General features: G+C 44.7%; 1 protein-coding gene across 1 annotated transcript in view; it reads left to right on the top strand.

Moving 5' to 3' along the window:
• The first annotated feature begins 10,132 nt into the window (after positions 1-10,132).
• Positions 10,133-26,580, top strand: part of STX12 (syntaxin 12) — a 38,614-nt gene continuing 22,166 nt past the window's right edge. Inside the window, exons 1-3 of the mRNA XM_073615537.1 lie at positions 10,133-10,357; positions 23,779-23,848; positions 26,146-26,245. Of these exons, the coding sequence (XP_073471638.1) occupies positions 10,261-10,357; positions 23,779-23,848; positions 26,146-26,245 (267 nt within the window). The 5' untranslated portion in view covers positions 10,133-10,260. The remainder of the gene's footprint in view (positions 10,358-23,778; positions 23,849-26,145; positions 26,246-26,580) is intronic.

Below are 26,580 nucleotides of genomic sequence, written 5' to 3'. Positions count from 1 at the left end.
GGATGTCCTCTTTCACCATTATTATTTGTACATGCCAGTGAACCGCTAGCAAATTCTCTAAGATATAACATGAATATCAAAGGCTTTGAATTTGTAGGTTATAATAATAAACTGTGTCTCTTTGTAGATGATTCCCTTATGGTCATAACAAACCCTCTTACTACTTCACCTAACTTACAAAAAGAACTGAACAACTTTCAAATTATATCTGGCCTATACATTAATGCCAAATCTAAGGCCCTCAATATTAATCTTCCTGATGAAACTCTCTCCCATATCAAAACAATTTGACAGTTGCGCACTCTTCTTAAGACCTGGAAAAGATACCAGATCTCGTGGGTTGGGACTCATATCGTCAATAAAAATGGTTATTCTCCCTATAGTGCTCTATTTATTTAATGTACTCCCAGTTAAGATACCCTCCCACATATTGTGATCAATTCAAAACCTGATATATGCCTTTATCTGGAACAAGGTTAAACCTTGAGTCAATCGTAAAACTCTTTCAGCTAAAAGACAAAGGAGGTCTTGCAGTCCCAAATATAACATTTCACTACTCTTCAGCGCAAATAGCTCAACTTACAACATATCATAACTATAAAGACCCACCTCTTTGGACCTCCATCAAAGCCTCCATGTTAGATCCTATATCCACTGAGACTATCCTATGGTTACCCAAATGATTCCGTAAAATGGCTTCTAATCCGATTAATAAACACTCCCTTTCAGTCTGGGACAATTTTTAATTCACTAGGAACCTTATATCCTCTTTTTCCCCTTTACTTACTATTACACGCAATCCAATGTTCACTTCAGGGTATCTCCAACCGTCTAGCATCAGATGGTGGACCTCTAAGAACTTATACAGAATTTATGACCTAATATCATCCACAAATGTTTTAGATCTCTCTGCTATGAAAACATTACACAACTTACCTTGTTGGGAAATCTCAAGATATCTCCAAATTAAGAATTTTGTGACACGTGCTATTAGGTCTGCTTCTTCACTTTGAATAACCCTTTTGGAAAAATTACACTTTATTACCAAAAAGAACTTTAATGGCATCCCAGTCTTAGTCAGTAGGGTTCAATATTGGGTTTGGCCCACCCTTTGCAGCTATAACAGCTTCAACTCTTCTGGGAAGGCTGTCGACAATGTTTAGAAGTGTGTCTATGGGAATGTTTGACCGTTCTTCCAGAAGAACATTTGTGAGGTCAGGCACTGATGTGGATGAGAAGGCCGAGCTCGCAGTCTGTGCTCTAATTCATCCCAAAGGTGTTCTATCAGGTTGAGATCAGGACTCCGTGCAGGCCAGTCAAGTTCCTACACCCCAAACTTACTCATCCATGTCTTTATGGGCCTTGCTTTGTGCACTGGTGCTCAATCATGTTAGAACAGGATGGGGCATCCCCAAACTGTTCCCACAAAGTTGGGAGCATGAAATTGTCCAAAATTTCTTAGTATGCTGACGCCTTAAGAGTTTCCTTCACTGGAACTAAGGGCCAAGCCCAGCCCCTGAATAACAACCCCACACCATAATTCCCCCCCCCCCCCCCAACAAATAAATTGGACCAGTGCACAAAACAAGGTCCATAAAGACATGGATAAGCGAGTTTGGGGTGGAGGAATTTGACTGGCCCGCACAGAGTCCTGACCTCAACCCGACAGAATACCTTTGGGATGAATAAGAGCACAGACTGCGAGTCAGGCCTTCTTGTCCAACATCAGTGCCTGACCTCACAAATGTGCTTCTGGAAGAATGGTCAAACGGGTATGTTTGACCATTCTTCCAGAAGCACATTTGTGAGGTCACCCTCCTAAACCTTGTGGACAGCCTTCCCAGAAGAGTTGAAGCTGTTATAGCTGCAAAGGGTGGGCCAACTCAATATTGAACCCTACAGACTAAAACTGGGATGCCATTAAAGTTCATGTAAAGACAGGCGTCCCAATACTTTTGGTAATATAGTGTATATTACTTTATGCTTCTGTATACTGTTTCATACACTCATCATATGTAACTGCAACAGTTATTATTTCCTTTTATATGTCAATAATCAATAAAAATTTATGGAAAAAAAAAGTGATTCTAAAGGCAAATATTTATCTTTAAAAACAAACATGTTATACTTACAGTATCTGCTCTGTGCAATAGTTTTGCACAGAGCAACCCTTCCGGTGTCCCGGTCGGTGCTCCTGGCTCCTCCCCCCTGCCAAGTGCCCCCAAAGCAAGCAGCTTGCTCGCTCTGTGTGCGCTCGCTCCAATGTGTGCTCGCTCCTGAGCCTCCTCTGTGTGTTGACTGAGACACAGAGTGCAGCTTAGCCATGCCCCCTGCTTTCTCCTCAATGCCTGTGATTGACAGCAACAAGAGCCAATGGCTCCCGTTGCAACCTTTCTGTCCAATGAGGATTGAGAGAGCCAAGAAAGCTGCTGGAACAAGTTTGGTGCAGGTAAGTATAAGGGGGTCTGGGGGGCTGCATGCAGAATGTTTTTTACTTTCATGCAGACAATGCAAGAAGGTAAAAAACCTTGTATCTTAAGAGCCACTTTATGGTTTAGTTCAGCCTCTCAGAATTCAGGTAACCAACCTGTCTGTCACTGTCCCTGGTAATGGGTTATTTAAAGCGGAGTTCCACATTTTTTTTTTTAAAGTCAGCAGCTACAAATACTACAGCTGCTGACTTTTACCACTTGCCGACCAGCAGCTGCAGTTGTACTGCGTCAGAATGGCACGGCTGGGCGAAACAACGTTATGTAACGTTGCTTCGCCCTGTGGCCACTAGGGGGCGCGTGCGCTCTCTCAAGCCGATGCGATTGCCTGGCGGTCACGATCACTGCCGGGCTTCCACGATCGCTGCTGACACACTGAGAACCCAGGATCTGTGTGTGTAACACACAGTTTCTGGTTCTCTGAGGGGAGAACAGACAGATCGTCTGTTCATACAGAGTATGAACAGCGATCTGTCATCTCCCCTGCACAGTCCCCATCCCCCTTCAGTTAGAACACACACTAGGGAACACATTAACCCCTAGATCGCCCCCTAGTGTTAACCCCTTCACTGCCAGTGACATTTTTACAATAATCAATGCATTTTTATAGCATTGATCGCTGTATTAATCCCAATGGTCCCAAAAACGTGTCAAAATTGTCCGATGTGTTCGCCATTGTGTTCGCCAGTGGGCGTGGCTTAAATGGCCGTGGCTCAAGAGGGTGTGGTTAGAGTCTGAGATGAATGATGAAGAGGGAAAGGGGGAGAGGGGGAAAGGGGGAGAGGGGGAAAGGGGGAGAGGGGGAGAGGGGGAAAGGGGGAGAGGGAAATGACGGGACAGCAGCCCCAGATCCTACACAATAAAAATATGTGTATTCTAGAAAGTTTAACAATCAGCAGATAAAGATACTCCAAACACCTGGTGTTAGCACTTCAATCATCCCGGCACCATGGTTGCTATGGTGTCAGGATGATTGAAGTGCATTATTTCTATTATTACATTGTAATATACAATTAAATCATTCAACTGACCATAATGCAGAATCAGTGGGATCCCTGAGCGTGTCACTAGCCACGTCGTTTGCCACCAGCTGTCCGTCCTTGCATCAGGTGCCCCCAGCGGAGCCCCCCTTACATCAGATGTCCCCAGCGGAGCCCCCCTCACACCAGGAGTCCCCAGCAGAGCCCCCCTCACACCAGGAGTCCCCGGCGGAGCCCCCCTCACACCAGGAGTCCCCGGCGGAGCCCCCCCTCACATCAGGTGTCCCCAGCGGAGCTCCCCCTCACATCAGGTGTCCCCAGTGGAGCCCCCCTTCACATCAGGTGTCCCCAGTGGAGCCCCCTCACATTAGGTGTCCCCAGTGGTGCCCCCCCTCACATCAGGTGTCCCCAGTGGAGCCCCCCCTTGCATCAGGTGTCCCCAGTGGAGCCCCCCTTACATCAGATTCCCAGAGCGGTGCGCCCCCCCTACCTCAGAGGTGTCCGCCGGCCGCATGGCTAGAACCCCCACCCCTTTCCATAACAGACTGGCAGCGGGGCGGGGGGTAGGCGAGGCGGAGCGGGGCGGAGGGTGGCGGCGACACAGGAGCTCCGTCTAGCCCCCCCAGCTGTCTTCCTGATCTTCGTTAAAATGGCGGCCGGCGGAGACAATGTCTCCGCCGACCGCGGACCTCTAGCGGAGGCGAAAATCGTGAAGAACCGGATTTTTCGGGACATTTACTGGGACACCACAAATTCGGGAATGGCGTCTAAGTCCCGGGAATGTCCCGGGAAATCCGGGACAGTTGGCAACTATGCCATAGGAGCAGCACTGCAGAGGTCCTCAGCCTGTGCACAGGTGAGGAAGAGATAAGTGAGTACATGCAATGAGTCGGTGCTAGGTGCACGGTGGGACCCCATTACATTACTGGGAGTTAGGTAGAGGAGATACACTGGACAGGTGGCATTGGCTCAGCGTGTCCCTCCTAAATACAACAGTGACTGTGGTACATTAACATTGAGAGAAGTAACTAGAGTTCAGTCATCTGTTTAACCACTTGCCGCCCGCCATATAGCAGAATGACGGCAGCAAAGTGGTTTCAATATCCTAACTGGGCGTCATATGACATCCGCAGGATATTGAGCCCGGTGATCGTTGTTGCGGGGTGTCAGTCTGACACCCGCAACACCGATCTAGGTAAAGAGTCTCTGACGGAGATTGGACATGGCCGATCACAATGTAAATAGGAAGAGCCGGTGATCAGCTTTTCCTCACTCGTGTCTGACAGACGCGGGTGGGGTAGAGCCGATTGGCTGCTCTCCTGACAGGGGGGGTCTGTGCTGATTGATTATCAGCACAGCCCCCCCTCGGATCCCACCCAGGACCACCAGGGAAGCCGCCCAGGACCACCAGGATGGTCATCCACACTGGACCACCAGGTATTTCCCCCTAGACCCCCAGGGAAATACTAATCTGTGCCCAGGCAGCTGCCAATCAATGCCCAGGCAGCTGCCAATCAGTGCCCACTCACAATGCCTACCACTGCCAGTGCCACCATGGATGCCTATCAGTGCCGCGTATCAGTGCCCATCAGTGCCACGTATCAGTGCCCAGCAGTGCCACCTATCAGTGCCCATCTGTGCCACCCATAAGAACCCATCTTTGCAGCCTTTCAGTGCCCATCAGTGTCGTCTATCTGTGCCCATCAGTGCCCACCAGTGTCACCCAGTGCCACCCATGAGTGCCCATCAGTGCCGCCTATCAATGCCCATCAGTGCTGCATATCGGTGCCACCCATCAGTGCCCATCGTCAGTGCCCGCTCATTGGTGCCACCTCATTGGTGCCGCCTTATCAGTGCCTGTTAGTGCCCCTTATCAGTGCCCGTCAGTGAAAGAGAAAACTTACTTATTTACAACATTTTTTAACAAAAACAAAAGGAAAACTTTTATTTTTTTCAAAATTTTCGGTCTTTTTTTATTTGTTTAGCAAAAAATAAAAACCGCAGAGGTGATCAAATACCACCAAAAGAAAGCTCTATTTGTGGCAACAAAATGATAAAAATTTAGTTTGGGTACAGTGTTGGATGACCGCGCAATTGTCATTCAAACTGCGACAGCACTGAAAGCTGAAAATTGGTCTGGGCAGGAAGGTGTATAACTGCCCTGTATTGAAGTGGTTAAGTATAGGTACGCCATGTGTAAGGCAGTGACCCTTTTCAAGGTGCCCAGCGTAACCCAGAAGAACCCACCCCAGAGTATGCCTCCTATATGACCCACATTTGGTGCCCAAAGAGGAGGGGAACATGGAGGAACTGTCAACCGCCTACAACCTACCCATCTACCCCCACCCACCCTTGTTCCAGCTAGAAACCCCTATGTCTTCTGTTTACATCTATTCTGTTTACGTCTGTTTTTAGGCAGAAACAGTCTTGTATGATGAGCATTGCAATCTCTCAGCATGCTATTGTAGCACCCTGCTCCTGAAGAGCAGACGCTATTCTTTTGAAATTTAAATTAGTTGAAGCTACAGTTAGGCTCAACTTATTATTACCTACATTTAATGGTTCAGTTTGGCTGGACTGTGCAGATTTCCATCCAACCATGGGTGGTGCTGTCATCATTGGTGGATGTGGGAAATACTGTCTGGTCGAACATACTGAATACTCTTTGCTCAGAAGCTATTCGGTGGGAGTGGTTCACCCGCGGGACATTCTGGGTAGGGGTATTTAAGGAACAAACACCGTGCGGAAGTGGGTGGCGCTTCCTGACCTCATGGCCCTCCTGGCCTGGGGAACTGCGGTTGCTTAAAGTTCTGCCTTGAGGTTGGCGGACCTAAGGCCTAGCTACTAAAAGAAGGAGCAGAGCTTTAGTGGCCTATTGGTCCGAAGGATGGTCTCTTTGCTGTCTGGCCTGCGGGAAGAAGCAAGGGATTGCAGTGACCAGGGGAGGACTCTTCGGGAGAGGACCGAGCATAAGGCTGGTATCTTGAGAAGAGCCTGGGAACTCAGTCGGAGACGCATCTTGGATCAAACACAACAGTCAGTGCATTCAAGACTGTAAGGTCTGTGGCAGGGACCGTGCTAATCACAGCAGTCAGTTGATTCAAGATTGTAAGGTCTGTGGTAGAGACCGTGTTCGAGCATCACATCAGCTGCTAGGTCGGTGAGAGAGGCCTATCCGGTGGTTGTTGAATCCAGCCGTGGAAGTGGTATTCGCTGGATATAGAAATTACTTCAAACCGCAAGATCCAAGGTACCTGAATCCCTTTTCACCCTCTACCTTACTATTGCGTATGTTGTTCTTTAATAAAACTTGGAAAAAAGGACTAAGTGTTGGAGCCAGTATTTCAATTGAGCAAGTGATAAGTACCCCTAGGATGAACACTGTGAGGATGGTAACAGTAAGCCGAAGAAAATTATTAGCAGCTCCTTCGGGGGTAAAAAAAAACTATGCTACACTATTATAACTCAAATAAAGGAAACCTGCCAGAAATTTCAAGCATGCCCTTGTTAGTAAATATGCTTATAAGAGATGACTTCCTACTGATGATAGGAACAAGATACACAAGAAAAAGCAGCCCTTTCTGCCATCCCTAAAGGCAAGAATTGATAGCAATCATTATTGAAGACATCAGCAATTTTAGTATGATAACCAATCAAAAACTTCCAATCACACCATGATTTCTTAGCTACGGTATCAAAGCCTTGATCTGACCAACTTCTCTAATGATTATAATGGCATAATTGATCTTTTAATTATCAGGGGCATTTCTAGGGTCATAATAGACCTGAGGCACCTCTGGGAAAACAAGAAAATGTTGAGAGGCTAGTAGGATTCAAGATGATTGGTTTGGATCAAATCAGAGTCTAATGCCCTGTACACACGGTCGGACATTGATCGGACATTCCGACAACAAAATGTTGGGATTTTTTCCGAAGGATGTTGGCTCAAACTTGTCTTGCGTACACACGGTCGCACAAAGTTGTCGGAAAATCTGATCGTTCTAAACGCGGTGACGTAAAACACGTACGTCGGGACTATTAACGGGGCAGTGGCCAATAGCTTTCATCTCTTTATTTATTCTGAGCATGCGTGGCACTTTGTCCGTCGGATTTGTGTACACACGATCGGAATTTCCGACAATGGATTTTGTTGTCGGAAAATTTTATATCCTGCTCTCAAACTTTGTGTGTCGGAAAATCCGATGGAAAATGTGTGATGGAGCCTACACACGGTCGGAATTTCCGACAACAAGGTCCTATCACACATTTTCTGTCGGAAAATCTGACCGTGTGTACGGGGCATAAGACTATTTTGATGAATGTCACATTATGAGGACATGACTAAAATAAAATTTAAAAAAAGTATCATAGCTTAGATCAAGGGTCTCCACAATGTCTAAACAAAGGGCCAGTTTAGGGAGTAGACAATGGCTTAGTGGTCAGTGGGAGTGAAAAAAATGCATAGTGCCTGTGGTCAGTAGGAGGAGAAATATTGCCCAATTATTTGTGTCAGTAGGAGGGAGAAGCATTAGTGCCCAATCTTTTGTGTTAATGTGAGGAATAGTGCCCATTTGTTTATATCATTGGGACTAATTATGCCCCATTGTTGGTGTCAGTGGGAGGAATAGAGCCCAATCACTGGTGTCAGTGGGAGGATTTATACCTCATCATTGGTGTAATTCCTCCCACTGACACCAATGATTGGGCTCTAGCCTCCTATCCCATCATTAGTGTCAGTAGGAGGAGGAATAGTGCCCAGCCCAATCATTGATGCCTCTGGGAAGATTAGTGCCCCACTATTGGCATCAGTGGGGAAAATAGTGCCCCATTGTTTAAATCATTGGGAGGAATAGTGCTTCATCGTTTATATCAGTGGAAGGAAATATGCGCCATTGTTGGTGTCAGTGAGAGGAATAGAGCCCAACCATTGGTGTAAGTGGGAAGAATAGTGTCCAACCAATGGTGGTAATGGGTGGAATAGCGCTCAATCATTGGTGCTAGTTTGAAGAATAGTGGCTCATCACTGGTGTCAGTGGAATGAATAATGCCCCATCATTGGCTTCAGTGGGAGAAATAGTGCCTCATTATTTACATTAGTGGGAAGAGTAGTGCCTCATTGTTGGTGTCTGTGGAAGAAATAGTGTCCCACTGTTGGTGTAGGTGGAAGGAATAATTGCTCATCATTGATGTCAGTGGGAGGAGCAGTACCCCAAGGTCCAGTTAGAGATAAACAACAGGCTGTAGCCGGCTCATGGGCCACAGTTTGGAGATCACTAGCTTAGATGGAAAAAAAATACATTTTAATAGATTCATAGAAAAGGGCGGTATACATCTGCCACAGTGTTGATTTGCAGGGGACCAAAATCGATGGTCCATGGACCACTGGTTGGCGACTTCTGGTCTGGAGGGAGGGGAGTGTTAGATAGACTAGCAGATTTAGATATACTAACAAGCTGACGCCAAACTCCAGTTCACACTTTATAAGCAGTTTAACCAGTTCCCAACCGCCTCACGTACATTTACTGCAGTTGGGCGGCTCTCTGCGTAGAATCACGTGCTGGTACGTGATCTGACACCTCTGGATCTGGGGCGCGCACCACACCAAAAAAAAAAAAAATATCCCATTGATGTTATAACTTTTGCGCAAACCAATCAATATAAGCTTATTGGGATTTTTTAACAAAAATATGTAGCAGAAAACATATTGGCCTAAACTGATGAAGAAATTAGATTTTTTACATTTTTGGGGGGGTATGTTTTATAGTAGAAAGTAAGAAACATTGTTTTTTTTTTTTTTTAAATTGTCGGTCTTTTTTTGTTTATAGCACGAAAAATAAAAACCTTAGAGGTGATCAAATACCACCAAAAGAAAGCTCTATTTGTGGGGGGAAAAAGGAACACACATTTTGTATGGGTACAGCATCGCACGACCGCGCAATTTTCATTTAAAATAACGCAGTGCTGTATCACACTGGTAAACCTTCTGGAGCTGAAGTGGTTAAAGCGGAGTTCCACCCAGAAACCCAGAATCCAGTTCCTCCCCCCCCTCTGGTGTCACATTTGGCACCTTTCAGGGGGGAGCAGATACCTGTCTAATACAGGTATTTGCTCCCACTTCCAGGGAAAGAGCGCCGCAGAATGTGCGCAGTAGGGAGCCAGGCTGTGAAGCCGCAAGGCTTCACTTCCTGATCCCCTTAGTGAAGATGCCAATGCCTCCACCCAGAGCCGAGGGATGGGTCGGCTTCGGGTGAGGACATCGCGGGCGCCCTGGACAGGTAAGTGGCCTTATTTTAACAGATCAACCTTGAGATCAAGGTTTTACATAAAGAAATACAAGCTGATCATTGTAAGCAGCCCTGTCAGTGGTAAGTGGTTTGTCTCATCCCTATACTGATACATCTGGAAGAGAGCTTGTTCTGTTGAAAAACAAGACCTGTTGGCTCTGGATCCATTAGATGCAACTCGAAGAAAGAAAGCCAAAAAAAAAAAACGAAACTTCTGCAGGCATCCAATCTAAAAGCTGCAATGTAATAAATGTTTATTTTTAGGTTTGCTTTCCCTCCCTGTCCTCCTGAGCCATCCATCACACATCATTGCACAATCAGGAAGAGCCCGGGGCGGGGTCTGTAGACAGCTGACGCGCAGCCACGCCCACAAGCTGGCCTTCTTTTTCCTGTTCGCCGAGTGACGACACTACACGGCCTCTCCTATCGGGCGTAACTCCGCGCCTGCGCACTAGCAAAGTGACCGGCAGGATAGACGGATCTGTGACTGGCAGAGCAGACGCGAAGATGTCCGGTCACTGGCAGCAGAGCGGGGCCCGCGGCAAGGACTTCACTAGTATCATACAGACATGCAGCGGCAACATCCAGAGGATTACCAACAACAGTAAGCATGCGCAGCAGCGTGCCTGAGATGAGTGATGGGGATGTGTCAGGACTGTCAGCAGCTGGGGATGGGGAATGTAGACATGGCTCATCTCCCATACATTGCACTGTCACCTCTATGCATTGCTATAGATCAGGGATATACAATTAGTGGACCTCCAGCTGTTGCAGAACTACAAGTCCCATGAGGCATAGCAAGACTCTGACAGCCACAAGCATGACAGCCAGAGGCAGAGGCATGATGGGACTTGTAGTTTTGCAACAGCTGGAGGTGCGCTAATTGCATATCCCTGCTATAGATAATTGGCTTGGTTTGTCCGTTGTACTAATTCTGGATAGGAGTCGCCTAATGGCAGTACCTACATACATGATTCCCCCCCGGTGATTGCTCTAGATTCCTCTTCAGGTCAATGATACTAACATGCCATGATGTGGGGACCGCTCCAGTGTGTGTGTGTGATCATCATGTGATGGTTCTTGTTGGCTCCCTAGGCAGTCCTGGCTTGTATAGATGTCCCATCATCTGATGGATAAATGCAGGAACAGTCCAGCCTGCTAAGATCAGCTCGTAGACTACAATGTTTCCTTTCTCAAACTTCCTCTGGGTCCCTAGGAACATTTTCAGGAGCCCCCTTCACAACCAATCCTTGGGGGGGGGGGGGGTCAGTGAGAGAATGCAGCTTACATTGGTGATCCCCCACTTAATAATTATTTTATTTGTTACAGGTACTTATAGCACCTTCAATTTCCACATATACACTCATCGGCCATGTTATCAGGCATACCTGTTCAATTGCTTGGTAACACAAACTGCTAACTGGCCAATCACATGGCAGTAGCTCAATGCCTTTAGACATCTAGATGTGGTGAGGACGACTTGCTGAAGTTCAAACTGAGCATCAGAATAGGGTAGAAATGGCATTTAAGTGACTTTTGAATGTGGCATGGTTGTTGGTGCCAGACAGGCTTGACTGAGCATTTCAAAAACTGGAATTTTCACACATAACCATCTCTAGGGTTTACAGGGAATGGTCCGAAAAAAAGAAAATATCCAGTGAGCGGGAGTTGTTTGGATGAAAATGCCTTGTTGATGTCAGAGGAGACTGGGTAGACTGGTTTGAGATGATAGGCAACAGTAACTCAAATTACCACTCATTACAACCAAGGTATACAGAATACCATCTCTGAACACACAACACATCGAACCTTGAAGCAGATACAGCAGCAGAAGAACACACAGGGGGCCACTCCTGTCAGGTAAGAACAGGAAACTGAGGCTACAATTCGCACAGGCTCACCAAAATTGGACAATAGAAGATTGGAGAAACATTGCCTGGTCTGATGAGACTCAATTTCAGCTGCGACATTCAGATGGTAGAATCAGGATTTGGTGTAAACATGAAAGCATGGATCCATCCTGCCTTGTATCAACAGTTCAGGCTGATGGTGTAATGCTGTGGGGGAAATTTTCTTGGCACGCTTTGGACCCCTTAGTATCAATTGAGCATCGTTTAAAGGGGTTGTAAAGGTTCGTGTTTTTTCACCTTAATGCATCCTAAGCATTAAGGTGAAAAAACACCTGTCAGTGACCAGCCCCCCCCGTTTTTACTTACCTGAACCCTCAAACTTGTCCCACGGGGACGCGCCGTCTCTCTTGCCTGGGGTTCTCGGCTGTTGATTGGATAGATTGATAGCAGCGTAACCATTGGCTCCCACTGCTGTCAATCAAATCCAATGACGCGGCCGCCGGCGGGCGAGGCCAAATCATACATTCGGCGGCTATGGACGCCGAATGATGGACTCGGGAGTGCGCCCGTAAGGTAACACCCGCCCCCCCCCCCCCCCCCCCCCCCCCCCGGGAGAGCGCTTCTCCTAGGGGGTGATCTGATGTGGGGAGGAGCCGAGAGAGCCGCTGAGGGACCCCAGAAGAGCAGGTTCGCGGCCACTCTGTGCAAAACGAGCTGCACGGTGGAGGTAAGTACGATATGTTTGTTATTTTTAAAAAATAAATAAATTTACCTTTTTTTAGTGTCACTTTAAACGTCGCGGCCTACCTGGAGTATTGTTGCTGACCATGTCCCTCCCGTTCCACGTGGAACGTGTCTGGTGACGTCCTTTCCGGCCACATTCCGAGCTGGTTTTGCTCCCTGGTGACCACAGGAGACCCTGAGGACCTTTCATCTATCCCTAAACAGCCCTGAGAATGATACAGAACATAGAAGGACGCTGAGGCATGGCATCCCTTCCTCCCCTGGTTTTGACGAGCCTGTTAAATTTTAGTATCATGTAAGTGATTTTTTTTTTTTTTTAATTGTATTTTTATTAAAGTTTTTCAATGTAGAAATTACATAACATTAGGATACAAGAGTGAAATGGAGGTTCACAACATGAGAGTGTTAATAATATAAAAGAAAAAAAAAAGAAAATTGTCCACAAAGTGTAAGTGATTTTTAATCCTTGCGCATTTAAAATTAGGTTTTAACCTCTACACTTAGATGGCGCTTCCCTTTTCTCCCTTTCTTACCTAATAAAGTGGCCGGTGAGTGTATTTTGTACATTCACATCAGTATATGCCCTTAAGGAGCTTACAATCTAAGGTCCCTAACTTGCATGCATGCATGCATGCATACATACATAGGCAGTTTAGAGCAGAGCCAATTCCCCTACCCGCATGTCTTTGGAGTGTGGAAGGAAACCCACACAAGGAGAACATGCAAACTCCAGGACGGTATTGCCATGGTTGGGATTCGAACCCACTAACCTAGTGCCCTTAGGCCTCTTACACTGGCAGCCAGGGGGCGGTAAAAACAGACTGTTGATGTGCGTTTTTCATCCTGCCTACATGTAAATATGTACACCTGCCACAGGAAATTTTTCTCCACTTGCTGAGTTTCACCACCTCTCAGACTTGCCCATTAAGGCCAACTGAACCGCACCACACATGCAAGCCAAACCTTTGGATCATGGTTATGATACAGTACTTCAATACAAAATCCTCCTTGGGATTGAAAAGAAATTGCCAATCGGGGGGGTGAGAGGATCGATTCTTGATGTCATGGAAGATTCTGCTTGGCTTCCCTCTGAAAATCTATCTACCGCAGAACGCATTTTGGTGGGCGGAAGAGACTATTCCCCATGTGAAAGAGGCCTTACAGTGGCAGTCAGAATAGCAACCCTTTGAGACGCCTTAAAAGATCATTGGTGTGCAGCGTCCCTGCCAAGTGGCATTGGCCCTGGTATTAGGTAGGCACCATCAAGCGGGAGGTCAATCGGCCATAGGTCAACTAACAACTTTTGGAGGAACCCTGGTTGAAATGAAACATGGATATATTAGACATTTCCCAGAAGGAGCTGAGATCTGGGTGGGGGTTGGGTGAGACTATCACGAGTTATTGACAGTAATTGGTTTTCTGAGATGTGCATGAGTTATTGAACTGTAATCGGTTTTTGGTTTTGTCTCTATCAAAGCAGATATGTTTAGTATGCTATAAAAGTTCCAGAAAGGACACAAGGATGCTTTACCTATTTTCTCGCTATTAGCATGTCATGAATCTGTTGACACACCCAGCCGTATAGACCATTATATGCAGTAGTAATAACTGACCAGCCTTGGTGACACATCCGTACATTCTATTTCATATGCTCTAAAAAAAAAAAAAAAAAAAAAAAAATCTCTCTCCCATGTTTCCGGAGATCAGATTGGTCATATCAGTAGTATAGTTTAGAAGCTTTATAGTTATCGTATTGTGTAAGAATGTTGGAATGTGCACAAGAGAAGAGTGAAGCTGGTACTGTAAGGTTCTATGCACGTGGCTGTGCAGAGGCTATGTAATGATATTCCCAGGTCCTGCTACCACCACGTACAAGCCGCCCATTAAGAGGCATTAGTAAAGGTAGCTAGCTGTATGCGGTTGTGCATCAGAAGTTGCCTAAGACCCCATACACACTATTATATTTTCTGCAGATTTTTGTCTTCAGATTTACCAAAACCATGTAGTGCAAGAGCCTGCCTGATTGCATACAAATTGAAACTCTTATGCCCAGTACACACGAGCGGGACTTTCCAACAACAAACCATGGAATTTTGTTAAAAGGTTGTTGCTCCAACTTGTCTGCATACACACGGTCACACAAATGTTGGCCAACAATTAGGAACGTAGTGACGTACTACGTGGTTTTTCAGCTCTTTAGCGCCACCCTTTGGGCTCCTTCTGCTAAGTAGAAGTTTGGTTAAAGTTGACTCGCACTTTTTTTTTTTTTTTGGCATTAATAATAATAATAATCTAAAAAATAATCTAAAAAAAAAAAATCCTTTGAAAATTTGTTTGCAATAATTCCATCAGTATCACCAGCAAAGCAGCTTCATTATTCTCCCATTTAAAAAAGAAGAGAATTGTGCGCTGCATTTGGAGATTTCATAATTTGTCATGTCACAAATGTTCATTCTCCATTACGAGCGCTAGTTTACAAGACCGACCGCTTCTGCTTCTGAGCATGCGTGGACTTTTGTGCGTCGGACTTGTGTACACACGATCGGACTTTCCAACAACAAAGTTTTGTTGGCGGAAAATTTGAGAACCTGCTAGCTAACATTTGTTGGCGGAAAGTCCGACAGCAAATGTTCGATGGAGCATACATATGGTCGGACTTTCCGACAACAAGCTCGCATCCAACATTTCCCGTCGGAAAATCCGATCGTGTGTACGCAGCATTAGGGTTTGACCTCAGATTTACTAAAACCATATAATATGAAGACAAAAATCTGCAGAAAATCTAATAGTGTGTATGGGGCTTTAAGCACCTGCATGCGCAGTGGTTCTAAACTCGTATAGTGTGTGTTCAGAGAATAGATCAATACTCATGCAGGTGCCTTACACAGCTTCTGGTGCACAACCACGTATAGTTGCCTCTGTTAATGCATCTCAATAAGCAGGGGGTCCTGGGAATGTCATTACGCAGGCTTTGCACACTGTATGGTGTGCATGAGACTTAAAGTGATATTAAAGGCAAACATAACAAACATTTTATACTTGCCTGCTCTGTGCAGTGGTTTTGCAGCCCTGAGCCTCCTCTTATCGGGTCCCTTGTCGCTCCTAGCTCCCCCCTCCTGCCAAGTGCCCCCAGAGCAAGTAGCTTGCAATGAGGGCAACCAAGCAGTTGCTCCCAAGCTGCTGCTCTGCATGTCCATTCAGACACAGAGCTGCAGCTCAGCCCCACCCTTTATCCTCATCAGCTTGCTGGCTGTGGTTTCAGTCAATGAGGAAGGAGAGTCCCCAGGGAGCAGATGTACTTCGCACATCGCACCTGAATTTCACAGTGCTTCACACTGACATCTGAGAGCCACTGGGGTGTCAATGTACACTTAATGACACCCCCAAATCGGATCGCAGTGCGAACCGTGAAATAGTGCAGGAATCGTCACACCCATGCGATCTGATTCCAGTGCGGACCAAAAAAGGGTCCTGCACCATTTTGGTGTGAATGTGATTTCAGCCTTACAGTTTGTATGACTGCATTCGCATTACACAGACATTACATGTGATCTGCACAGCAATGTGGTGCGAATCACATGTCTGGCATCACACTAGTGTGAACCGGCAGTTAGAATAACTTTACAAACTGCATTCTCCAGTAGTCCCAGTGTTCCCTTTGTCCATGGAGGTGCACAGTGTGGGATAATGAGATAGGGCCCACATAGAAAACCTTTACTGAGAGATCTTTGGAATCTGACATTGCTGATCACCTTCTGAAAATGCTAGCTATCTGGTGGTTTCTGGCTGCAGAACTTTGAGCTACTGACTTGTAAGAAGTGCTCAATAATGAAGTCAGAACTCCTGATCTGCATTCTTGTTCTAGCTCAGTGAGTCAGATAATGGTAATGGCTCAGATCAGGGTTCAGACTTCATGCGGAGTTCTTATTCTTGCTCAGTTAATCAGAAGATACTGATGACATGGGATTAGATTACAGCCAAGGAACTAGCATTTTTAGAGGTGGACCCGCTAATGGTTAAAGGATTTTTTTTAACCCTTGTGATATTTAGCAGTCTTGTGTGACAGCTGCAATGTTTTGTATACATACCTCTAAGTGGCTTTGTGTTTGCATGTTTCTTAGGTCTAGCTTATACTGCCTGCAACTTGGCCACCTTGCTGTGCACAGTCCCTGGTAGAGAGCTCTGAGTGGTGGGAGAACTGAGCTGCACAAGCACACTCTAACAAATGGTAGCAGTCCTCTTGCATTTTGATGCAAATTAAGACATAATTTGTACAATTATCCTTTAAAGTCTATGTTTAGTTAAAGTGTAACAAAAAAAAAGTTTTGCCTAATAGTTCTACTTTTAACTTTCCTTTTTTTAAAACTGGCACAAGGGACAGCACCTAAAATCAATTAGAAGCGTCCCTTGTACTGGTGGCTGCTGTCCTAGCTAAAATCTTCCATGCAAATTTGGAGAAGGCTGACAACAATAAAAGGGTACTTTTTTGAGTTTAGAATACATACTTGAATATATTTTTATAAGCCAGAGTTTAGTGTCACTTTAGACTAGGAAATCAGCCATCAGCACAAGGGACTCTCCTTATTACATGTAAGTATTGTTCCTTGCGCTGAATAAGAATGTAAATTAATTTTATATATATAAAATGCGCTGCAGAAGCTCCTTCCACTGAGTCTGGCAGCAACCATTTTAACTGTGGGCAGCTGAAGCTGCTGCCTGTTCACTTCCTGTATTTACACAGACACACAGAGGCACACCTCCAGCTCTCATTGGCCCTCTTATAACTCATCACCCCTCTCTGAAAAACTCACGTGTGTGTGTGTGTGTGTGTGTGTGTGTGTGTGTGTGTGTGACGGAGAGAGCTGTGCATGATGTCATAAGCCTAGGCTAATGACCAGACAAGAAACAGGAAGTGGGCTGTATAAGGTATTTACTGGCAAAAAAAATGTTTTACTATCCAAAGTTAAAGCAGAGTTCCAGGCTTTTTTTTGTTTTATTAAAAGTAAGCAGCTACAAATAGTTTAGCTGCTGACTTTTAATAAACACACTTGCCTGTTCTATTGTCCAGCAATGCGGTCGCACAGAGCCCCGCTCCCCTCCCTCCTTTCCTTTCCTCTCCTCCTCTGAAACTGTGGGCACCCGACCGTGACAGCTTGCGGCTTCATGGCTGGGCGTGCGCTGCGCTCTCCCAGTGGACAGACAATCTTCTGGGACCTGTCGTGTGTCCCAGAAGATTGCTGAGAGGGAGGGGCTGCCTAGGGCGAGAGGAGGAGTAGGACGGCTAGTAGGCGGAAGCAGGAAGTGGGACGGGAAGTCCCACTCGAAACTAAGCACCCCCCCCCCCCCCCAAAAAAAAAAAAAAAATTATATGCCAAATGTGGCATATAAGGGGACGAGGAGTGCTTAAAGTGGAAGTTCCACTTTTGGGTGGAACTCCGTTTTAAAACAACGAGGGCAGAAGGTTTAATAGAAGGAAAGATAAAAAAAAATGACTGAATTCTGCTATAAGCCCCTCCCCATTCTCAGGCCACTCCGGTCTGGTCACCTGATCTCCCTTGCATTAGCTATGGGGGAGAGGAATGAGTACTCCACAACGGCTGGTAATGCCTTGGTGCAGCGACGGCACCCATAGGCTCCCATGTCCCAGTCATTGTTGACACTTCGTCCTCTCCTCAGTAGCAGCCATTGGCTGGCGCAGGGGAGCCGATCATGTGACTCGACCAGAGCGGCCTGAAAATGTATGCATGTAAAAGTATGAACATCCCCCCTGCAAGTGCTAGTCTGGAATTTTGTATATTTTGTCCAGGCTACAATTCAGTTTTAAATCTGATTGTAAGTACACTTCTATTGTCAGACATTTTCATAAGGAATAAATATGAATTTCTGCACCACTTTAATTCTAGCACTATATTTTTGTTTATATTTTTGGAAAGCTAATGACTGATGGGCATCTTGGCCTCTAATTTTCGATCTTTTAAGATGTTTTGAGCAGTTACAACCTTGACATTACAATGCTGTCTTTATATTAGAAAACTATTCATGTCCTCCACATGACTGCGTTTTTGAAATGTCTTTTACAATCAGATAACATTGTTGAGTTTTCCTTCACTTGCCAGGTAAAGCTGGCTTTGTTTGCGAGTGTCAAGGGGAGAGCAGTCGTCCTGCAGACAGAATAACGTGCTAGAGCTGGGCATAAACTGGTCAAATGTTGGCTGACTCCTGATGAATATGGTGGGAAAATTAATTATTTGGTCCCCTGCAGATTTTGTAAGTTTGCAAAGAAATTAAGGGTCTATCATTTTTATCATAGGTGTATTTTAAATGATAGAGATATCAACCAAAAATCCAGAAAAAACTCGATACAAATGTTGTTATAAATTGAGTTGCAGTTCAGTGAGTATAATAAGTATTTGATCCCCTACCAACCAACAATAACTGTGGCTTCCACAGGCCAGCTACAGTTGTGCTCATGTGGTACACAGATTAGTCCTGCCAATGTAAGAAGGTGTTCCTAACGCCAACTTCATTATGTGTATGAAAAAAGACACCTGTCCACAGAATCTTTCTTCCATTCAAACCTCACCATCATGAGCAAGACCTAAGAGCTGTCAAAGGACGTCGGGGCAAGATTGTAGACCTGCACAAGGCTGGAATGGGCTTCAAGGCCATCAGAAAGAAGCTCGATGAGAAGGAGACAACTGATGGAGTGATTATTTGCAAAGGAAGAAAGTACAAAATAACCACCAATCGCCCTCGCTCTGGAGTTTCATGCAAGATTTTGCCTCATGGAGTAAGGATGATCATGAGAAAAGGGATCCGTTGGGACCACAGTCACCAAACAAACCACTGGTACCACAATACGCCGCCATGGACTGAAATTCTGCAATGCCTGCAAGGTCCCCCTTCTCAAGAAGGCACATGTACAGGCCTGTCTGAAGTTTGCTAATGAACATCATCTAAATTATTCAGAGAAGGACTGGGAGAAAGTGCTGTGGTCAGATGACATTAAAGAGGAACTGCGGTCTGCTCACATAATTTGTAATAAAAACATCTTTGCCATTCTGAAGCTTCCCTCCAACCAGATATATATTATACTGTGATTCTGTACTTGCCAAATATGCTGCAGAAGAGTCTGGCAGCAGCCATTTTAACTGTGGGCAGCTGAAGCTGCTGCTTGTTCACTTCCTAGATTTACACAGAGGCACACCTCCAGCTGTGCAGTTCTCATTGGCCCTCTAGAAAATAACTTGCTTGTTTGAAGGAAGAAAACTGCCGACTGTCTTTAAGCACACCATCCCTACAGTCAAGCAGTCCGCCTGTCTATGTAAGATGCAAGGCAAAAATGACCCAGCCTTTAGCTCATTGGAGTTTAAAAAAAAAAAAAAAAAAAAAATTGGCGCGCACCCAATCTCTGACAAATCCAGTTGGAGAAGTTAGACTTCCTCTGATGTATCAGGAGGACTAATACTTAGAACATAGGAAATTCTGCTGAAGATGTATAGTGAGGCCATTTCCTGAGCGCTGAAAGAAATCGGTGAGTGGCTTAACCTTTTAGGTTCCACCCATAGCTAAGACCCCTTTCACACTGAGCCGCCCCTGGTGTCAGTGGTAAAGCAGCACTATTTTACCGGCGTTTTAACCCCCCACTAGCAGCCGAAAAGGGGTTAAATCCGCCCGCAAAACGCCGCTTTGCCGGCGGTATCACAGCGCTGCCCATTGTTTTCAATGGGCAGGAGCGGTGGAGGAGCGGTGTATTCACTGCTCCTCCACCGCTGCAAAGAATCTGCTGGCAGGACTTTTTGTGACGCCCTGCCAGCACAGCGCCCCATAGTGAAAGCACTCGGGCTTTCACACTGGGTTTGCAGCTGAGGCTTTTTTCAGGCGCTATTTTTAGCGCTGTAGCGCCTGAAAAAACATCTCCAGTGTGAAAGGGGTCTAAAATGCAGGGTGGATTTCATTTAAATTGAGTCGATTTAAATCACTAGCAAAGAGACTTGATTTAAATCAACTCGATTTTTAAATCATCATTTTTAAAAAGCAACTGTCATTTCTGTCCCACATCGGCTCCTCCTCTGGCCCGCTGTTGACTTACCGACAGTCCCATTCACTTTAAGTGACACAACAAGGAGAGGAACGTGGTGACAGCAGGTGAGTGGATGTCCACTAACAGGCGCTGCCATGATGGATCTGAAATGACAGGTGCTCTTTAAATGGACTCATACTCGCTGGTAGTTAAAATCTTTAATATTTGCAAACACAATGAAGGTTTTCTATTTAGAATAATAAGCTGTCAGGTTAGTAAAACAGCGATATCAGAACGGGTTCAATCATACAGTCTGTAGATTTACAAAACCATGGGATAAAGGAATATCCCTGAACTTTGCTTTATCTCATGGTTACTGTGAAATTGTATGAGTGCATCAATGAAGTGCATGTTATATCAGCTTGCAGAGCTTGTATTCATTGAATGAGTTTACCAAAAATGTAAATATTGCAGAATATACAGCCTCATGCTACATAACTAAGCTCCATTTCATGCTGAATAAACTAAATTATTAATGTATCTTTAAATAGTAAACTAGCTTTAGATTTTTTTTTTTACTCCAAAAGCATTTTGTTAAAATACATTTAATAAAAATCAAAAAATCCAGTTTTATTTTTAATTAAATCATAGATTTTTATCCACCCTGCTAAAATGTCAGTTGCAGGCGGATGAACACAAGCAACATACAAATATTTGGTAGCCAGACCTGCAGGCCTGTTTGATTTGGTTTAATGTTTATGGCTATAGTGGAGGACAAAAAAGTACTTGGCATTGACTTATCTTGAGGTGAGCAATAGTTACTAGCACTATTTAGTGAGTCCTAGATCCACAGTATGTATGTAGCTATTAAAGTCCTTGATTTGCAAATTTATTCCAGGGCGATTCCCTTTTCAAGAGTGTTCTGTTTAACCACCTCAATACAGGGCACTTGCACCCCCTTCCTGCTCAGGCCATTTTCCAGCTTTCAGCGCTGTTGCACTTTGACAATTGCATGGTCATGCTACGCTGTTACCATGTGAATTTGTTGTTTTCTTCACACAAATAGAGCTTTCTTTTGGCAGTATTTAATAGGGGTGCAACGAATCGTCAGATTCGTGATCCGAACGGGTCAACCTGTTTGGATCGCACACCGCGCAATCCCTGGAGCAATTCGCTACCTCGTCCTTAGGAAAGGCCGTGGCTTCGGTCTAGCTCTGGAGCGGCGGCCATCTTGGTACACCCAGCGGCTGTTTACCACGTGAATGACAGAGCGATCACTTGTAAACAAACCGGCGTCATGTCATGACGCTGGTTCCTCTCTCCCCTCTGTGTACTGATCTGTACGGTGGAGGGGAAAGATCGGATGGCAGCAGCGCTGTGGGCTGGATCTGTAGTGCCCACAGCACTGCTCTGTGACAATTGCAGTCACATCCTGCCAATACTCTGCAATACCCAGCCATACTCTGCAATACTCGGTGATACCCAGCCATACTCTGCAATAATGCTCAGCCAATATTACAGTGGGGGAGATGTCCATTACAGTGGGGGAGATGATGTGGATATTACAGTTAGGACTATATGGTGTTGAATTTTTACAGGTATTTGCAAATTCAATTATTTGCTGATCCGATCCGTGAGATTTTTGATCCGTTGCACCCCTAGTATCTAATCACTCCAGTATTTATTTATTTATTTCTGTCAGTAAATTTTGTAAATAAGTAATTTTTTCTCCTTCACTGATGGGCGCTGATAGGCTGCACTGATGAGGCGGCACTTAGGGGCACTGATGAGGCATGAATATGCCGCACTGATGGGTGGCACTGGTGGGCACTGACTGGCGGCGGCACGGATAGGCGACACTGGTGGGCAGGGATAGGTGGCATTGGACATTGATGGGCAGCAGTGATAGCAAGCACTGACTGGCATCACTAATGGCCACTGATTGCTGGCACTTGTGGGCACTTGTGGGCACTGGTTGGCACTCATTGCTGGAAGGGGTGGGCAATCATTGCTGGCACTGGTGGGCACTTAATTGTAATCAGTGCCCTGATTACATACCTAGCTGTCCCCTGTGAGGAGATGCTGCTGATCGGCTCTCCTCACTCTGTCAGTGTGAGGCGAGGAGCGCGATTACCGGCATCTCTGTGTTTACATGTGATTGGACACAGCCAATCACATGGTTAAAGGGCCGCAGGTCTTTACACAGATTGCTGTCACGCCATGTCCTAGCAACACGGCGCAGCCGCGATCGAGAATGGTCGTTCTGGGTGGACATCATGACGGCCTCCCAAAACGAGAGCCACAATGCCCAGCCGTCATTTGACGGTGGTTGGGCGGCATGTGGTTAATAGACAATGAGTGAAGCTCACGTGTTCAAAATTATCTATCTAGGTCAAAGGTATGACTTTAATGGCCATAGATGGTTCAAATCTCGGCCGGTTCAAAAGGGACCAGCCAAGATTCGAACCATGTATGGGCAGGCTGATTTAGCCAAGTTGATCAACTTTGGTACAACCAGCCTGTCGGATTTTAAATGCGATTAATGTTAAAGGCTATAATAGCTACTAGCAATAATCACTGTCTTCTCCCAAAGGGGACAGTTTACCTGCCGGGAAATAACAACGGCTTCACGGGAGGGATTTCCCCATCAATACTGTCCGTGGTTGCAGGAAAGAAAATTGCTTTGTCTATGACCGGCTTTATATATTGCCTTTGACGACTTTTTCCATTGATAATTCATGAATAATTTTAAAGTGTTTTACAGTCTAATCTGTTTTGTTTTTTGTTAGAAGCCTTGTCAGGTCTGTCTGATTGCTCTGTCCTTTCCCGGGGAGCTTCACCCTCTCTGTTTTGGGGAGAGAAAGTGAATTCAAATCCAAAAGTCTGAGCTTCAACCAAAAAAAAAAAAAAAAAAAAGAGAGTAATGTATTAGTGGGGGCACTTGTTGGTTGGCAGCTATGAGAGGATGCTGTTCAATTTTGGAGATCTTTCTTCTTACTTTCTGTTGTGTGGAGCAGGAAGCAAAGGGAAATTTCCCCAATGGTTACACAGGTGGCAAAAGATGCTTCCCTGCACTATCCAAAAGGGGGGGGGGGGGGGGAGTTTGGCTTTAGATACCGGTATCCTTTTAATTTTTCTCTGTATGGGTAGTACCTTTTTGATAAGAGGTCGGGGGGTTCCTATGGAGGCCCAGAAAAGTTAGCAGCTGCAGTATATGTGTAGAAATGGCTCCATTATCTCCCTATAAACCTGTGATTTATGTTTGCAAGAGCCTTATGCACACCATCCATCATTAAAGGGAAGGTTTTGTTTGAATGCTACATCTTATTTTAGCTGCACATTTCTTTTGAACATTGCTTCTTTCAGTTCAACTCCTTTTAATAGTGTTTTGTTTTTTTCCTTGTTCAGCCGCTCAGATTCAGACGTTATTAAATCAGCTTGGAACCAGTAAAGATTCAAGTAAACTTCAGCAGAACCTGTAAGTTGAATGTGATTCATGCTTCTGCTTTAGTCATTATAATTTTCAAACTCCCTTTGTTATTGTCTGATTCTTGTATTTTAACGACTTGCTTACTGGGCACCTAAACCCCCCTCCTGCCCAGACCAGTTTTCAGCTTTTAGCGCTGTCGCTGAACGACAATTGTGTGGTCATACAACACTGTACCCAAATCATATTTTTCCCCACAAATAGAGCTTTCTTTAGATCACCTCTGGGTTTTTTATTTTTTTTTTTTTTTTTTTTTTTTTTTAAATTAAAGACCGAAATTAAAAAAAAAAAAAAAAAAATTCAAAACCGTTTTATATTTAGTTAATACATTTTGCAAACGGGTAATTTTTCTCCTTCATTGATGTACGTTGATAAGGCTGCACTGGTGGGCACTGATAAGGTGGCATTGGGCGGCACTGAAGGGCACTGGGTGGCAGTGATGGGCACTGATTGGCACTGGTAGGTATTAATAGGTGAAACTCGTGAGCCTTGATAGGTGGCACTGATTGTTGGCACTGATTTGTGGCACTGTGAGCACTGACAGGTGGCACTGTGGATAACTGGAGCAGTGTTAATTTTGTCAACTAAAACATTTTAGTCAACTAAATGAATACTATTTTAGTCGCCTAAAATACGACTAAAACTAAAACAACTGAGATGACTAAAATACAACTAAAACTAAAATGGAATTTTAGGCAAAAGACTAAAATGGGACTAAAACTAAAATGCCATTTTAGTCAAAAGACTAAGACTAAAACTAAATTGAAAATTTTGAAGTCAAATAACACTGGTCTGTAGTGCATGTTCATACCTCAGTACCATAAATAATAACATATTCGATTTTTCACTCCATCAGTATATAATAAGTTTGGAAATTGTAGAGAAATGTTAACTAATGCAATACAATTTAATTACACCCATTAGATTTTAGTCGAGTAAAATGTACTGGAGATTTAGAAAGGGTTAGAAAGGGTTAAAGTGGAAGTAAACCCTCTTATCTTTTTCAGCCAAGGAAGCTGCCATCTTGGCCTGTTTGATCTTCAACTGTCATGGTGCCGCACATGTGATCAGTTATGGCACCAGCCATTTGATGGTTTGACAGATTGGTTGAGAGCACAAACTTTTAAATTGATGGGTTTACTGCTGTTTTATTGCCAAATGAGCTGTGATGTATAATTGACTCTTCATCCTTTTTTCTTAAAGTAGAACTCCAGCTTTAATATCACTTTAAAGTAGAGCTTCACCCAAAAGGGCAAGTTCCACTTTAAGGCCTCCTTCCCTGCTCCACTTTACTTTAAGAAGTTTTAAACTTTTTTTTAAATTACCTTTAGGTACCTGTTCTTTGACAGTTCCTCCCCACAGTCTTCTGTGACATGTCATAAAGAGTAGCGTAGCTTGCTCATGCACAGTGGGCACTTGGCAATGAAGCCACAAGCTGTCACAGCCGGGTGCCCACAGTTAAGATGCCGGTGACTGGAACAGAAGACGGCTGGGGAAAAGGGCTCGGGTAAGGATGGTGCTGTATCTTGGGACAGATGAGTGTCTGTTTATAAAAAGTCTGCAGCTTCAGTTTAGTTCTTGTAGCTGCTGATTTTTTTAATTTTTACAAAATGACTTTTTAAAATCGTTTTTGTTTTGGGAAAGCTAGCCCAAACAAATTATTTACATGACGCTAAGCAGGTGTGCTGTAACGTACTGTAGTAACATTAAATACATGCAGTAAGCAGGATTGTGCTCTGCCAACAGTACGGGAGACTTCCTATCTGCTGCTGGAATAAAGAGTCAGCCGGAATGCTTCTCTGCCATTCAGGAGAATACTTGTATTTTTATCAATGAATACAAGGCTTCGTTTGGCGAGTGAAGAGGTGGGTGGGTGACATCTTTACTTCTGAGAGTAGATGGGAAGTCTCCCTTACATCTGTGCCACTTACTGCATGTAGCTGATGCTACTACAGTGTATTGCAGCAGTGGATCTCAACATCAGTCCTCAAGTACCCCTAACAGGCCATGTTTGCAGGTTTTCCTTTATATTGCACAGGCGCTTTAAAAATCAGAGTCAATGGTTTGGTACTTTGGACAGCTATTTTATTTTAAGAGGAGTTCCAAAAACATGGTCTGTTGGGGGTACTTGAGGAATGAGGTTGAGAACCACTGCACATCCAGCGCTTGCACCATTTTATATAATGAAAATCATTTGTTTGGCCAGCTTGTCTCAAACTATTTAAAGTGATAAAGCTGTAATATTCAATTTTAAAGTCCTTTTTCTAATTTTTGTAAATTTTATGCAGAGAGCAGATTCAACATTCCACGAATGTCTTGGCGAAGGAAACAAACACTTATTTGAAGGATCTTGCCTCGGTTCCTGCTCCGCTGTCTCCAAATGAGCAGGTAAAAGCTGTGTGGGTTTTTTTTTTTTTTTTTTTGTTTGTTTTTTACAGGACATCTTATGAAATTGCTGCCTGTTTACTTAAAGTACAAGTATGTAAATTTTTATTTATTTTCCTGAGGGTACAGCTCACTGCAGCTCTTGAGAATGTTCAGAGTTTGGGTCCTTTCACACGGGCTGTGTCCAATCAGGTTCACTTGTCAGTTTTTCGGGCGGACCTGATCGGACCTTGCAGTCTCCTCTATGGAGCGGCAGATGTCAGCGGAGATATGTCCGCTGACACCTGCCGCCATCTGATCCGATCCTGCCCGCAAAATCCAGACAGATGGTGGTCCTA

Source organism: Aquarana catesbeiana, linkage group LG02 (assembly GCF_042186555.1).
Source record: "Aquarana catesbeiana isolate 2022-GZ linkage group LG02, ASM4218655v1, whole genome shotgun sequence".
In the NCBI taxonomy this organism is placed as follows: Eukaryota; Metazoa; Chordata; class Amphibia; order Anura; family Ranidae; genus Aquarana; species Aquarana catesbeiana.
The sequence above is the reverse complement of the archived record's forward strand: the minus strand, read 5'-3'. Positions and strand labels throughout refer to the sequence as shown.